Below are 15,037 nucleotides of genomic sequence, written 5' to 3' on the forward strand. Positions count from 1 at the left end.
TGACAACTATCCTGTGTACTTGGACTGAGAACTAACCTGTGTACTTGGACTGAGAACTATCCTGTGTACTTGGACTGAGAACTATCCTGTGTACTTGGACTGAGAACTATCCTGTGTGCTTATTCTATGAACTATCCAATGCACTTATACTGAGAATGATCCGATGTACTTGTATTAAAAACTAACCTGTGTACTTATACGTAGAACAATCCTATGTACTTATACTGGGAACTACCCTGTGTGGTTATACTGAGAACTATCCTGTGTACTTTTCCTGAGAACGATCCTGTGTACTTTGACTGAGAATGATCCTGTGTCCTTTTCCTGTGAACGAGCCTGTGTACTTTTCCTGTGAATGATCCTGTGTACTTGTCCTGTGAACAATCCTGTGTACCTACACTGAAACCTTTTCTGTGTACTTCCACTGAGACCTATCCTGTGTACTTGTACTGTGAGCTACCCTGTGTAGTTATACTGAGAATGATCCCGTGTACTTCTAATGAGAACTACCCTGTGTACTTATACTGAGAACTACCCTGTGTACTTATACTGAGAACGATCCTGTGTACTTATACTGAGAACTACCCTGTGTGTTTAAACTGAGAATGACCCTATGTCCTCACGCTGAGAATGACCCTATGTCCTCACGCTGAGAATGACCCTATGTCCTCACGCTGAGAATGACCCTATGTACTTCTACAGAGAACGACCCTGTGTACTTAAATTGAGAATGATTCTGTGTACTTATACTGAGAATGATCCTATGTACTTAGAGTGATCCTGTGTGCTTGTACTGAGAAATATTCTGCGTACCTCTCCTGAGAACTCTCCTGTGTACTTATACTGTGAACTACCCTGTGTACATATACTGAGAATGAGCCTGTGTACTTAGACTGACAATGAATCTGTGTACTTATACTGAGAACTACCTGTGTACTTATATTGAGAATGATCCTGTGTACTTAAACTGAGAACTATCCTGAGTTCTTATACTGAGATCTATCCTGTGTACTTGTACTGTGAACTATCCTGTGTACTTGTACTGAGAACTATTCTTTGTATTTATGCTGAGAATTACCTATGTACTTATATTGAGAATGATGCTGTGCACTTATATTGAAAACCAACCTATATACTATACTGAGAACAATTCTGTACACTGAGACTGTGAACTACCCTGTTAGTTATACTGACAACGATCCTGTGTACTTAGACTGAGAACTATCCTGTGTCTTTACACTGAAAACTACCTGTGTGCTTATTTTGTGAACGACCCTGTGTAGTCGTACTGAGAACGATCCTGTGTACTTCTAGTGAGAACGATCCTGTGTAGTTGTACTGAGAACTACCTGTGCACTTATACTGTGAACTATCCTGTGTACTTTCACTGAGAACTATCCTGTGTACTTGTACTGAGAACTATTCTGTGTACTTTCACTGAGAACTATCCTGTGTACTTGTACTGAGAACTATCCTGTGTACTTTCACTGAGAACTATCCTGTGTACTTGTACTGAGAACTATCCTATGTACTTTCACTGAGAACTATCCTGTGTACTTATACTGAGAACTATCCTGTGTACTTATACTGAGAACTATCCTGTGTACTTACTTATACTGAGAACTATCCTGTGTACTTATACTGGGGAACTACCTGTGTGCTTATTCTGTGAACTATCCGATGTACTTAGACTGAGAATGATTCTGTGTACTTCGATCGAAAACTAACCTGTGTACTTATACTGAGAACAATCCTGTATACTTAGACTGGGAACTAGCCTGTGTAGTTATACTGAGAACGATCCTTTGTACTTCTACTGAGATCGATTCTGTGTACTTATACTGAGAACTACATGTGTGCTTATACTGAGAACTATCCTATGTACTTGTACTAAGAACCATCCTGTTGTGCTGAGAACCACCTGTGTGCTTTTTTTTATGAACGACCTTATGTACTTAGACTGAGCATGATCCTGTGTGCTTACACTGAGAATTACCCTGTGAACTTCGACTGGGAACTATCCTGTGTACCTATACTGAGAACTACCCTGTGTACTTATACTGAAAATGATCCTGTGTACTTCCACTGAGAGCTACCCGATATACTTAGACTGAGAACTACCCTGTGTGCTTACACTGTGAACTATCCTGTGTGCTTATACTGAGAACTTTCCTGTGTACTTATACTGGAACTACCCTGTGTACTTATACTGAGAATTACTCTGTGAATTTACACTGGGAACTATCCTGTGTACCTATCCTGAGAACTACCCTGTATACTTGTACTGAGAATTACCCTGTGTATTTATACTGAGAACTATCCTGTGCACTTCATGTTGTGTACGTACGTTTAAATCAACGTGGCTTTATTTTCCTTAGATTTGGAAGAACGATAGGTGATTTAATTGCACTCCTCATGAGTCCTGTAATATTCCTCTATGCCCATCTTACCCATGTAACTGTCAAAACGCTTTATAAAAGACAAAATTGTATTCGCCTCTACTACTACCTCTGGCAGCTCGTTCCAGACACTCACCACCCTCTGTGTGGAAAATATTGCCCCTCTGGGCCCTTTTGTATCTCTCCACCTCACCTTAAACCTATGCCCTCTAGTTTTAGACTCCCCTACCTGTGGGTAAAGATATTGACTAGCTGATCTGTGCCCCTCATTATTTTATAGACCTCTATAAGGTCACCCCTCAGCCTCCTACACTCCAGAGAAAAAAGTCCCAGTCTATCCAGCCTCTTCTTATAACTCAAACCATCAAGTCCCAGTAGCATCCTTTGTAAATCTCTTCTGCATTCCTTCTAGTTTAAAAATATCCTTTCTATAATAGGGTGACCAGACATAGTATGCCAAATGTGGCCTTATCAATGTCTTGTATAACTTCAACAAGACGCCCCAACTCCTGTATTCCATGTTCTGGCCGAGGAAACTGATGTTTGGGCTCCAGCCCAAGTGCACCTGTTTCCGCATTTGAATAGCAACCCCTGCAAAGGTGAAGAGCACCAAGTTGCTTGGGTTTTAAGGAGGTGCTTGTAGCCCCCTGGCTGAAGGTCGGACATTCTGACTGATTAGAAATTGCATCATGCTCATTCTGTAGACTTCTTGGCATCCAATTTCTTGATTGACTGCCCTGTTTGATGTATCTTGGAATGACACAGACTGCGAGAGACAGTGTTTGTGTTTGGCTGCATTGAATCTGTTATTGGGGCCAGTTATATCAGATGATACATGTGTCACCTGCCCTCTGGGGTCTGTTTTGATTTTCTGCACCAACCCTAGATGAGATGGCAATAACATTTTCCCTTCCCTTTTTTTTAATGCAGGGATGGAGCCCACGGGAGCTCGTGGAAACCAGTGCTTGGACGCGGCCAAGGCTTGCAACCTGAACGACACGTGCAAAAGGTACCGCTCGCTCTACATCTCCACCTGCATCAAGCGCACCTCCCCCTCCGACACCTGCAGCCGCCGCAAGTGCCACAAGTCGCTGAGGCAGTTCTTCGACCGGGTGCCGGCGGAGTACAGCTACCGGCTGCTCTTCTGCTCCTGCAACGACCCAGCGTGCGCAGAGAGGCGTCGCCAAACCATCGTACCCGTCTGCTCGTACGACGACAAGGAGAAGACCAATTGCTTGGCGCTCCATCAGACCTGCAAGACGGACCACGTGTGCAGGTAAGGGCGCACAGAGTCTCTGCGATTGCTCCAGCCTGCTGGCTGGATGTGTGACAACGCGATAAAGTGAAGGGAATGCTGTGTTGTGTGTCAGCTGTGAAGTGCCCTGGCTGCAGGGTTTGGAGGCACGAGTAAAGGAAGCAGTCGCGTGCCATCTCTCTCTTTTCCAGCGGTAAATGTTCAGAGCTTTTAACTCGATCACAAACACATGAATTAGGAGCAGAAATAGACCACTCAGCCCCTCGAACCTGCGATCGTGCCTGACCTGATTATAACCTCAACTCCGCATTCCCACCCACTCCATCTCGCCCTTCACCCTCTTGCTGATGAAGATTCAGCTCAGCCTTAAAGATACTCAAAGACTCTGCTTCCTCTGCCCTTTGAGGAAGAGAGTTCCAGAGTCTCGCCACCCTCTCCCCCGAGAGAAAACAAATTCTCCTCATCTCTGGATTAAATGGGTGGCCCCTTATTTTTTGAACCGTGACCCCTCGTTCTAGATTCTCCCACAAGGGGGAAGACCCCCTCCGCATATCCACCCGGTCAACACCCCTCAGAATCTTGCATACTTCAATCAAGTCACCTCTTACTCTGCTGAACTCTGGTAAAATCGAACCTGTTCAACCTTTCCTCCAAAGCCAACCTGTCCATTCCTGAACGCAAACATTCTCTGACCTGCTTCCAATACATGTACATTCTTCCTTTAGTGAGCAGACCAGTGCATTACTCCAGGTGTGATCTTGGCAATACCCTGAAGAACTTGAGCATAATCTTCCAGCTTTTGTATTCAATTTCCCTCACAACAAAACATAACATTCTATTAGCTTTCTTGATTACTTGCTGGACCTGCATACTAACCTTTTGTGATTCATGCACTAGGACACCCGGATCCCTCTGCATCTCGAAACTCTGTAATATCTTACAATTCACATTATCCCACACTCTACTCCATTTGCAAGCAATTTGCCCACTCATTTAACCTATCATTTTTTTTTGTAGTCTTTTATACACGATACTTTCCTCCCTATCTTTGAGTCATTGGCAAATTTAGCAACTGTACCTTGAGTCCCTTCATCCGAGTCATTTACACCTGAGCTACTTTGTCATAACAAAGCTCAGGGAGAGAAATGGAGATGAGTTGAAGAGTATCACTCCCGCTTATCTATTTGCAACAGTGCAAATTGGGTGAGAGAGTGACAATCCATGAGATTTGACAGAAGTGAGAAATTCTTTGAATACTTATTGCAAACAATTGTATTTCTTTTCTTGGTGAGAGTTGTGCAGCAAGGTACTTTCACTCTGCTGTACTTATTCTCATTTATATCAGTCTCTTCTGCACACATTCTAACAATATTTTTTCCCTTTTCCTCTCTCAGTCTTTCTTTCTCAAGCCAGGAAGTTATGTTGAATTTGTGTAAGACACAAGTTTGGGCTCAGTTTGGAGCATGACATCCACTGATTGATGTCCAGGTTGACGAGAATGGTTCCAGGGATGAGAAATTTCAGTTATGAGGTTTGATTGGAAAAGTTGGGATTGTTTTCCTTGGAGAGAAGAAGGTTGAGATGAGATTTGGTAGAGATGCTCAAAATGATGAGGGTTTCTTGACACAGCAGACAGGGAGAAACTGTTTCCACTTGTGAAAGGATCGACAGAGAGGGAACAAATTTGACGTAACCAGTGAAAGAAGTAAAGACGACATGATGATAAACTTTTTCACACAACAAATGGTTCAGAACCTGCTGCCTGAGGGTTTGGTGGAGTCAACTGAAGCTTTTAAAAGGGAATTGGAACGTTCTCTGTAAAGGAAGAATGTGCAGGGTTACAGGGAGAAGGCGGGAGAATGGAACGAGATGAGTTACTCATTTGGAGAATGGGCAGAGACACAATGGGCTGAATGGCCGCCTCCTACACCGTAACAGTTCTGAGCTTCTGACTCTTTGGCAGATCTCTCCGATTCAACCCATTCTCACAACGGCTCTTTGCCCACAGCCATGAAATTGTTCCCTTTTCAAGGGTGCAGTCAGGTGCCTTTTGCAAGTCATTGCTGAGTCTGCTTTCTGCACCCTTTTCAGCGTATCATCCCAGATCTCAATTCAGTGCAAAGAGTGACATTCTCATAGCCCCTTCTCAGCTTCCTGTATCAGTGATCTGAAATCCCTTTATCATTCATTCCATCATCATTCATTCTCTTGTTCTTCACCGTGTTCTTTCTCTCTCTCATGTTTCTAGAATCGAGAATCCCTACAGTTCAGACGGAGGCCATTCGGCCCACCGAGCCTGCACCGATCACAATCCCACCCAGGCCCGATTCCCGTATTGCCAAATATTTATTTACCCCCTGTCTCTAAGGGTCAACCTCACTTGCACATCTTTGGACTGTGGGAGGAAACCGGAGCACCCGGAGGAAACTCACGCAGAAGCGGGGAGAACATACAAACTCCACACAGTCAGTGACCCAAACCAGGAATCGGACATAGGTCCCTGCTGCTGTGAGGCAGCAGTGTGCGAACCACTCTGCCACTGTGCTGCCCCCATCTCCTCTGCTCCTCATTCTCTATCTGTCGCCATCCCCTTGTAGTGCAAAGGGTTAACACATCTGGAGCCCAATACAGATGTAACAGCTGATGTAACTATGAAGCAGTGTCACGTGACAATGAGACAGAAGCACCTCGATAATCTCGTACGGAGTACTGAGATGGATTTAAATCTATAAAGAAAATACAAATTATTTTAATGAGAAACAGCCTTTGGTCGCAATCTTCAGGAAAGAAGGAAACGATAAAGAAACCCTACCGAGCCTCAGAACCCAAGACCAAACACTCATTACCTCCTTTGCTTATAAGTGTGTTTATTCAGTCTGGCTCTCTCCCTCATTTGCAGTTTCTTTCATTCTCTCTCTGACACCTGGTTACACTTGTCCTTCCTCATGTTTCACTTCTTCCACTCGGGCCCCATCCCACCTTTCTTCTTTCTCTTTGGAAAGGTGTAGGGATGGATCTCCAGAGCTTGGAGTTGGAGCGAAATACCCTGAAGCAGCTCCATTTGCCTTTGTTTGGCCAGGGCTAGCCTTGGGGTGGCAGGGTTTTGAAAAGCGGCTGTCTTTTTGGATGTTGGCACATCCCAAGTCAGGCTTTCTGAGCAAGCGCCCCATGTCCAGTTGAAGGGGAGGGATATGCGACCCGCAACACTTGGCCAGACTCTTTCTGGGATAGAGAGAAGCCACCATTCAGTATCAGGCTGTTGCTATCTACTATCTGAATGACGATAGTGTTTTCTGCATTGTTTGGCCAGTCACAAAAAAATTGACAAGTTCCCCACAATTTGACACCACCATTATCTTTGCTTAAAAGGGAATAAGTGGCATTTTGGAAGGGTCTGTAGGTCGTACAAAAGCTTGCATCTACGTAGCACCTTTCATACTGCAAAACATCCCAATGCACATTGCATCAAACAAAATTTGACATGGAACACACGGAGGTGTCACAATGACCTTTGAATCAGGAGCTTCCAGGATCTGTGGAACGTGGAACTGTCTGTTAGAATGTTTGAAAATGACTTGTAAGAACTGGTATCAATTGCAAAGGGACCAATTGTAATTTTCTTGGATAACTAAGAATTGCTGGGGCCATGTGACCTGCTAACCCTTGACCTGGAAGACCTGACAGGAAGTAAGTTAAAGAAGCCGTGTGTCTGGCAGACACAAGGGAGAGGTATAAGCAGAGGAGCTGGGGGGCGAGGGTGATGTAAATGGATACAGATACAGAGAAAGTCAGAGATAGAAAGGGGAACACAGAGAGTTATGATTGAAGTTGTGTAAGATGTACCTTTGGTTGTACCAACCATCAAAAGTGAAACATGTTCTGTAGTTGAGAGCATAGCTTGCCTCCTGGGTAAGATGCATTGCTTCTGATTGGTGTTGAGGTGAAAACTAAGAGAAAATGGAATCTTGTTGGTGATTTCTTCATTTGCAGAAGAATCGCCAGATTGTAACAAGCCAGATGTTATAAGGCTCTGGGCATTTCTCTTCAGTGATTGATGTTGCGATTGATATTTTTGTAAAGCAGAAATGGATCCCCCCCTCCCCGAAACAACTAATGAGGTGTACGTTACCCGGTAATCTGTAAAACGCTCAGTAAATTTGGTTATTTTGGTTGATGGGTTCGCCAAGGGGATTGTTACAACCTTGGAGCAAGTGACTGAAAGCTCAATGAGAAGTAAACAGACGTCTCAAAGGAGAAGTGGGACAGCGTCGGGAGGGATTCCCAGAACTCGGAGCGTCACGTCCTCTCACAGCGCATTGCATCAACCTTGTGAGGCACAGCATGGACTGGGCTAAAAGAAGCGAGCAAAGACACCAAGCGATTAATTTTGTCCAACCAGGTGAAGCCAAGTCTTATGGAGTTGTTGTGAATATCGACAATGGAATGTGTGACTTCTCAGACATTGTGAAGCAGAGAGAGGCAGCACTGTCTAAAACGAGGATAGATACACACACAGTCAGAGTGAGAAATGGGCAGCGATATTCAGCCTGAAAGTTCGTGCCTGCTGGTTGGGGGGAAGCAAAAATAACAAACCATGAGATGACTGGCTTCTGGAAAATTGGAAGACGCTCAGTTGACAGAAGAGAGAAAAACTCTGGTTGCGATTCAGCCTGACTTGGAGAACATGACTTTTATAAACAGTTTTTTTTTTAAAACCTTTTTTTAAACTTGATATCACGGCCTCATGACTTGTGGAAGCTGTCATTTCAGCAACATCATTCTGGAGTCGTCTCAGAACTTTGTGTTTACTGGTGCACTGGAGCAAGAAACTCATCATCAGTCTGTACAGGAGTTTGAGCCACAGTGGGAGTCCTGTGCGCTGCATTGTGGAGTGGATTATTATCCATATTTGGGACTATTCCAGATCAGGTCTACACCTCGGATGATCACTCTCAGTTAAGGTTGAGGAAGACAGGCCTCGCAGACATTTAAATGTGTCTGAAGAACTGATCTGAGTCTCTACTCAGAACAGGAACCACCGGAGAATATTATCATTGCCCAGACAGCCTCACAAAACAAGTTTCAACCAGATTGTAACCAGCTGGATATTATAAGGGCCTGGGCATTTCTCTTCAGCGATTGATGTTGAGATTGGTATTGTTGTAAAGCGGAGATGGATTCCGACCCCCCACCTGAAACACCCAATGAGGTGTACCTCACCCGATAGTCTGTAAAAAGTGTGTGAAGTGGTGTGACTTGTTCTTCAACAGCTTCTAGCGGTTAAATTCAAAACAAATCCTCGACACCCTCTCTAAAATCAACATGTAACAATTTATTTGTCAATCCAACTGTGAACAAATTAACGAAACTGTTAACAAAATAAATAAATCTCTTTGAAAGGAATAAATCCCGATTCTAATGGGATCCTGCTCAAATAAATAAAATTCCTATTCATGAATGTGTTGATTTTAGAGTGATCGTCACTTGGGATCCAGTTGACGAGTTAAATCGGGTCATCCTTAAAGCTGTCTGTTTTTGGATTGTGTTTTACAATTTATCAGTGTCTTATTACGGTGATGTGGAGGCCAGTTTCTGTTTGGTTCAGAAATTGTCTTTTGTCAGGGGGGATACCATACTGGATGCTACATGAACCAAAAGAGAAAATGCTGGAAAATCTCAGCCGGTCTGGCAGCATCTGGAAGGAGAGGAAGGAGCTGATGTTTCGAGTCTCTTTTGACCATTTGTCAAAGCTGAACTTGGCTGGAACTTTGTCAATGCTCCAGGATGTTGTTGTCTTTGAGCGCGCAATTGTGCCCAGGCATCTTCATAAACGACTAAACCTCTGTCCAACAGATGAACCCTGCAAGGAAATCTTAATCCCTATGTTGCACTCAACCCTGGAACACTTGGATAACAAGGACACCTCTGTCAGACTCCTATTTATTGATGACAGCTCAGCCTTCAACACCATTATTCCCATGAAACACGTCTCCAAACTCCGTGGCCTGGGCCTCAGCGTCTCCCACTGTGACAGAATCCTGAACTTCCCAACTCACAGACCACAATCAGTAAGGATAGGCAACAACACCTCCTCCACGATCATCCTCAACACCAGTACCCCACAAGGCTGTGTTCTCAGCCCCTTACAATAGAGGTCCATAAAATAATGAGGGGCACAGATCAACTAGATAGTCAGTATCTTTCCCCAAAGGTAGGGGAGTCTAAAACTAGAGGGCATAGGTTTAAGTTGAGAGGGGAGAGATACAAAAGGGTCCAGAGGGGGCAATTCTTTGACACAGAGGGTGGTGAGTGTCTGGGACAAGCTGCCAGAGGTAGTAGTAGAGGTGGGTACAATGTTGTCTTTTAAGAAGCATTTCGATAGTTATGTGGGTACGATGGGTATAGAAGGTTATGGGCCAAATGTGGGTAATTGGGATGAGCTTAGGGGCTTACAAAAAAAGGTGTCATGGACAGGTTGGGCCGAAGGGCCTGTTTCCATGCTATGACTCTATGACTCTAACTCATTGCTGTGAAGTGTCGGAACCCAGGGTCGCTGGATCCCGACACATCACTGAAGCTGCCTCCGGAGTTCTACCCTGAGCACCAGAGGCATCCTCAGGCATTGCCTCGCTGGGTCCCGCCATCTGTGTGCCGCGTTGTTCCAGACGGATTCAGCGCTGGCGTACTTTCCTTCTGGCATGGCGAAGGATGGGAAATCCCAGTCTGGCCAGGCCTTCATCCGCATCCCATTCCGTGGGATTCTGGATTCCCCCGTGGCAGGCCCCCACCGACAGATACTGTGGGAAATTCACACGGCTGTGACCCCGGGTTTGTTTTTTTTTGTGCGCTCCCTGCCAAGTGACTCCCCCCCACGCCCCCAACCCTCCCCCCCTGCCCCCCTCACCTCCCCCCTCCACTCCCCCCACCACTGAACCTTCTGGTGGGGCCTGGGGAGACTTCCGTTCCGATTGGTGATGCCCAGCCTTGCACAGTGAGCTGGTTGAATATGTTAACTTCCACATTGAGGAGCAGGCATAGAAAGGCCATGCAAATGCCTCACGCGTTAGTCAGTGACTACTGTCAGCACTCATTTTAAGACTTGTTGTCTTCCTTGTAGGGCTGTCAGAGGGGGTGTTTCCTTCACTGTTTTGAATCTCTGTTTACTCCACTGCTGTCTCCTGCTTGCTCCCATTGGAGCTGGAAGGCGATGGCCGAGTGGCATTATCACCCGACTATTAATCCAGAAACTCAGCTCATGTTCTGGGGACCCGGGTTCGAATCCCACCACGGCAGGTGTGAATTTGAATTTGAATTCAATAAAAAATATCTGGAATTAAGAATCTACAGATGACCATGAAACCGTTGTCGATTGTCGCAAACACTCATATGGTTCAACTATATGGGGTGGCACAGTAGCACAGTGGTTAGCACTGCTAACTCGCAGTGCCAGGGACCCGGGTTCGATTCCTGGCTTGGGTCACTCTCTGTGTAGAGTCTGCATGTTCTCCCCGTGTCTGCGTGGGTTTCCTGTGGAGGCTCCAGTTTCCTCCCACAGTCTGAAGGACGTGCTGGTTGGGGGGCATTGACCCAAACAGTCACTGGAGTGTGGCGACGAGGGGAATTTCACAGTAACTTCATTGCAGTGTTAATGTCAGCCTCACTCCTGACTAATAAATCAACTTTAATGTCCTCCAGGGAAGGAAATCTGCCGTCCTTACCCGGCCTGGCCTCCATGTGACTCCAGAGCCACGGCAACGCGGTTGATTTGTAGCTGCCCGCTGAACAAGGGCACCGAGGGACGGGCAATAAATGCTGGCCCAGCCAGCGACGCACATGCCCCACGAATGAACAAAACAAAGTGAAGCGTCCAGGGGGGATTAAATGTGGGTTCAGACACAGGCCGATGCAGGGGTGAATGTGAAATGTCAGTGTTGGTCCCTGTTTCCCCAGCCCCTTGCTCTGTGTACGGGATGCTGTTGTGGTGTGGCTGATGGGGGCTATCAGTTTGATGCACGTCCACTTTTCGGTTGTGTTGTGGAGAGATGGTTATTAGATGGCCATCAAACATCGTGCTGCATCCCATCAATAGTCATAAAGTTTCTGTGGTAAAAGCCATCAGTTTCTCATCACAGCTGAAAGCTACAGACAGCTATTTCCAAGATATAATGACTTAAATGCATTTTAACACTCAGACACCTACATCGCTAAAAATAAAAGAGTCCAAAAGGCAATGTCTGTAATCTCTCATCAGGGGACGGTGACAGGCCTCTGTTGTGACCAGGGATTCCATTAGCAGCAAGATTCCTTTCCCCACTCTGGGCTTCTTGAGTGCGAATCTTTACAATGTTGACAACGGGCTCACATAAGTGGTTTGGGGATCCGCACTGCAATTTAAACAAGGGAGGATTAAGGGCAGGAATCTGAATGGTCGGGGGAGATAACCTACAGCAGCGTGTCATCACGTTTGATCCGCAAGACACAGGAAGAACATCAGAACCTAAGAATTAAGAGCAGGAGTCGGCCATCTGGCCCCTCGAGCCTGCTCCACCATTCAATAAGATCATGGCCGATCTTTTCATGGACTCATCTCCACTTACCCACCCACTCACCATAACCCTTAATTCCTTTACCGTTCAAAAATGTATCTATCCTTGCGTTAAAAATATTCAATGAGGGAGCCTCAACTGGGCAGGGAATTCCACAGATTCACAATCCTTTGTGTGAAGAAGTTCCTCCTCAACTCAGTCCTAAATCTGCTCCCCCTTATTTTGAGGCCATGCCCCCGAGTTCTAGTTTCACCCACCAGTGGAAACAACTTCCCTGCTTCTATCTTATCTATTCCCCTCATAATCTTATATGTTTGTATAAGATCTCCCCCCTCATTCTTCTGAATTCCAATGAGTATAGTCCCAGCCGACTCAGTCTCTCCTCATAAGCCAACCCTCTCAACTCCGGAATCAAGCAAGACCCTTCACTTATCAGGGTACGGTTCAAATGAGACTTCAGTGCTTGGCACCATTCAGGGCAACGTTGGCTGCGTTTAGGTAGCGCCGACCATGTCGTGAAACGTCCCAAGTTGCTTCTCGTGTGTGATCAAACATGCGTGTGACACTGAACCACGCAAGGGGGTCATGAAGTGAGACCAGCAGAAACTTGGTCCAGGAGTGAGGTTTTAAGGCGTGTCTTCAGGGTGGCAGGGAGAGATGGAGAGGCTTTGCGGTGCAAATCCCAGGGCTTATGGGCTTTGGCAACTGAAGACAGAGCCACCAACCATGGAGTGATTAAAACCAGAGCTATTCAGATTCAGGATCACAGGGCACAGGGGTCTTGAGGATTGTTGGGGTGGAGAAGGTTTCAGAGATAGAGAGTGCCAAAGTCAAGTAGGGATTTGAAAATGGGATAGGAGACTGCAGAAACACTCATCATCCTGACTTGGAAATATATCGCCGTTCCTCTACTGTTGCTGGGTGAAAATCCTGGAACTCCCTTCCTGTCAGCACTGTGGGTGTCCCTACGACACATGGACTTTAGCGGATCAAGAAGGCGGCTCACCCACCACCCCCTCGAGGGGCCATTAGGGATGGGCAACAAATGCTGGTCTTGCCAGCCACACCTGGGTGATGAAGGAGCGGCGCTCCAAAAGCTCGTGCTTCCAAAGAAACCTGTTGGACTTCAACCTGGTGTTGTGAGACTTCTTACTGTGCCTATACCCGTCCAACGCCGGCATCTCCACGTCGTAGGGAGAAAGGAGAGATTCTGTCCTGGGTGAAATGTAAACCAATGAATCAAACAGTTAACAGTCGAGACAGGGGATGAAATGGAAGGAGTCTGTTTGGAATCACAGCGTGATTACAGCTTCGGAAGGCAGCTAATGAAATTAAAACTGCAAATGCCACATTGTGGTATTCAGTGGAAAGGTCCAATCTGTTGCTGTTTTTTTTCCCCTGATTGCTGCTTGTTGTTTCCAGGAGAAATCTTTTCCGGGTGATCTTGATTGGGAATACCAGAATTATTTCCTGCTTTTGTGTGATATTGAGCTAGCTGATGGAACTTACTCAAGAGGGGAAGTCGTGGGGAAGATTTCCAGGTTCCAATACCCAATCTCTGGATGAAATGGGCCTCTTGCGTCCACTCCCAGCTCGTCCGTTTTGTTGCTTCCTTATTGGCTTGCACGGGGGAGGGGGGGGGGGCGGGGCAGGGGCCGGGGGCTCGCCGTCCAATCAAGGACAATGAACCGGTCTCTGATGTTGCCGGGCCAATCAGAGGGCTGGAAACTCAGTCGTTGCTGAGGGAGTGTCGGTCATCGAAAGGCAGCAAATAAAAATCGGGCGGGGGGGGAAACCGAGCCTGGGGAGCAGCACTGTCCAGATTGCTCCATGGGGAGCCGACATGGACCCGATGGTCCGAACAGCCTCCTCCTCTGCTGTCGCTGCCCGCACGATTCGATAGAGGGGCCATTCGGGCTTCGGACTCGCTGCATGGATCACTGCAGCCCATGGGGTCACCTTTCGCTGTCACCCTCTCAGGATACGGAGTCGGCCATTTAGGATTGTGATGAGGAGAACTGTCTTCACTCGGAAGGAGTTGTGAATCTCTGGAAATTTCCACCTCACGGATTCTGGATGCTCAGTCACTGAGTGTCTTCAAAGTTGAGGTCAGTTGATTTTTGGGAATGAGAGGAATTGAGGAGTTAGGGGAAAAAGGCAGGAAAATGCAGCTGGAACAAAGAACAAAGAATATTATAGCACAGGAACGGGCCCTTCGGCCCTCCAAGCCTGCACTGACCATGCTGCCCATCTGAACTAAAACTCCCTACCCTTCTGGGGACCATATCCCTCTATTCCCATCCTATTCACGTATTTGTTAAGACACCCCTTACAAGTCACTACCGTATCCACTGCCATTACCTCCCCTGGCAATGAGTTCCAGGCACCCGCCACCCTCTGTGTGAAAAAATCTGCCTCACGTATCTCTTTTAAACCTTACCCCTCGCACCTTCAACTTGTGCCCCCTAGTAATTGACTAGGGAAAAAGCCTCCGACTATCCACTCTGTCCATGCCCCTCATAATCTTGTAGACTTCTGTCAGGTTGCCTCCTTAACCTCTGTCGCTCCAGTGAGAACAACCCAAGTTTCTCCAACCTCTCCTCCTAGCTAATGCCCCTCCATACCAGGCAACATCCTGGTAAATCTTTTCTGGATGTTCTCCAAAGCCTCCACATCCTTCTGGTAGTGCGGCGACCAGAATTGAACACTATATTCCAAGTGCGGCCGAACTAAGGTTCCACAAAGCTGCAACGTGACTTGCCAATTTTTAAATCAGTGCCCCGACCAACGAAGGCAAGCATGCTTTCTGCCTTCTTGACGACCTTCTCCACCTGCAT

At 46.4% G+C, this 15,037-nt stretch overlaps 1 protein-coding gene across 1 annotated transcript in view; it reads left to right on the plus strand.

Annotated features, from left to right (window-relative positions):
- LOC145361154 (GDNF family receptor alpha-2-like) overlaps nucleotides 1-15,037 on the plus strand; it is a 255,756-nt gene that overhangs the window by 154,441 nt on the left and 86,278 nt on the right. The window contains exon 4 of the mRNA XM_080216781.1: nucleotides 3,330-3,675. Coding sequence (XP_080072907.1) covers nucleotides 3,330-3,675 — 346 coding nt within the window. The remainder of the gene's footprint in view (nucleotides 1-3,329; nucleotides 3,676-15,037) is intronic.

The sequence above is a fragment of the Carcharhinus amblyrhynchos genome, chromosome 34 (assembly GCF_965287045.1).
Source record: "Carcharhinus amblyrhynchos chromosome 34, sCarAmb.v2.hapA, whole genome shotgun sequence".
NCBI lineage: Eukaryota > Metazoa > Chordata > Chondrichthyes > Carcharhiniformes > Carcharhinidae > Carcharhinus > Carcharhinus amblyrhynchos.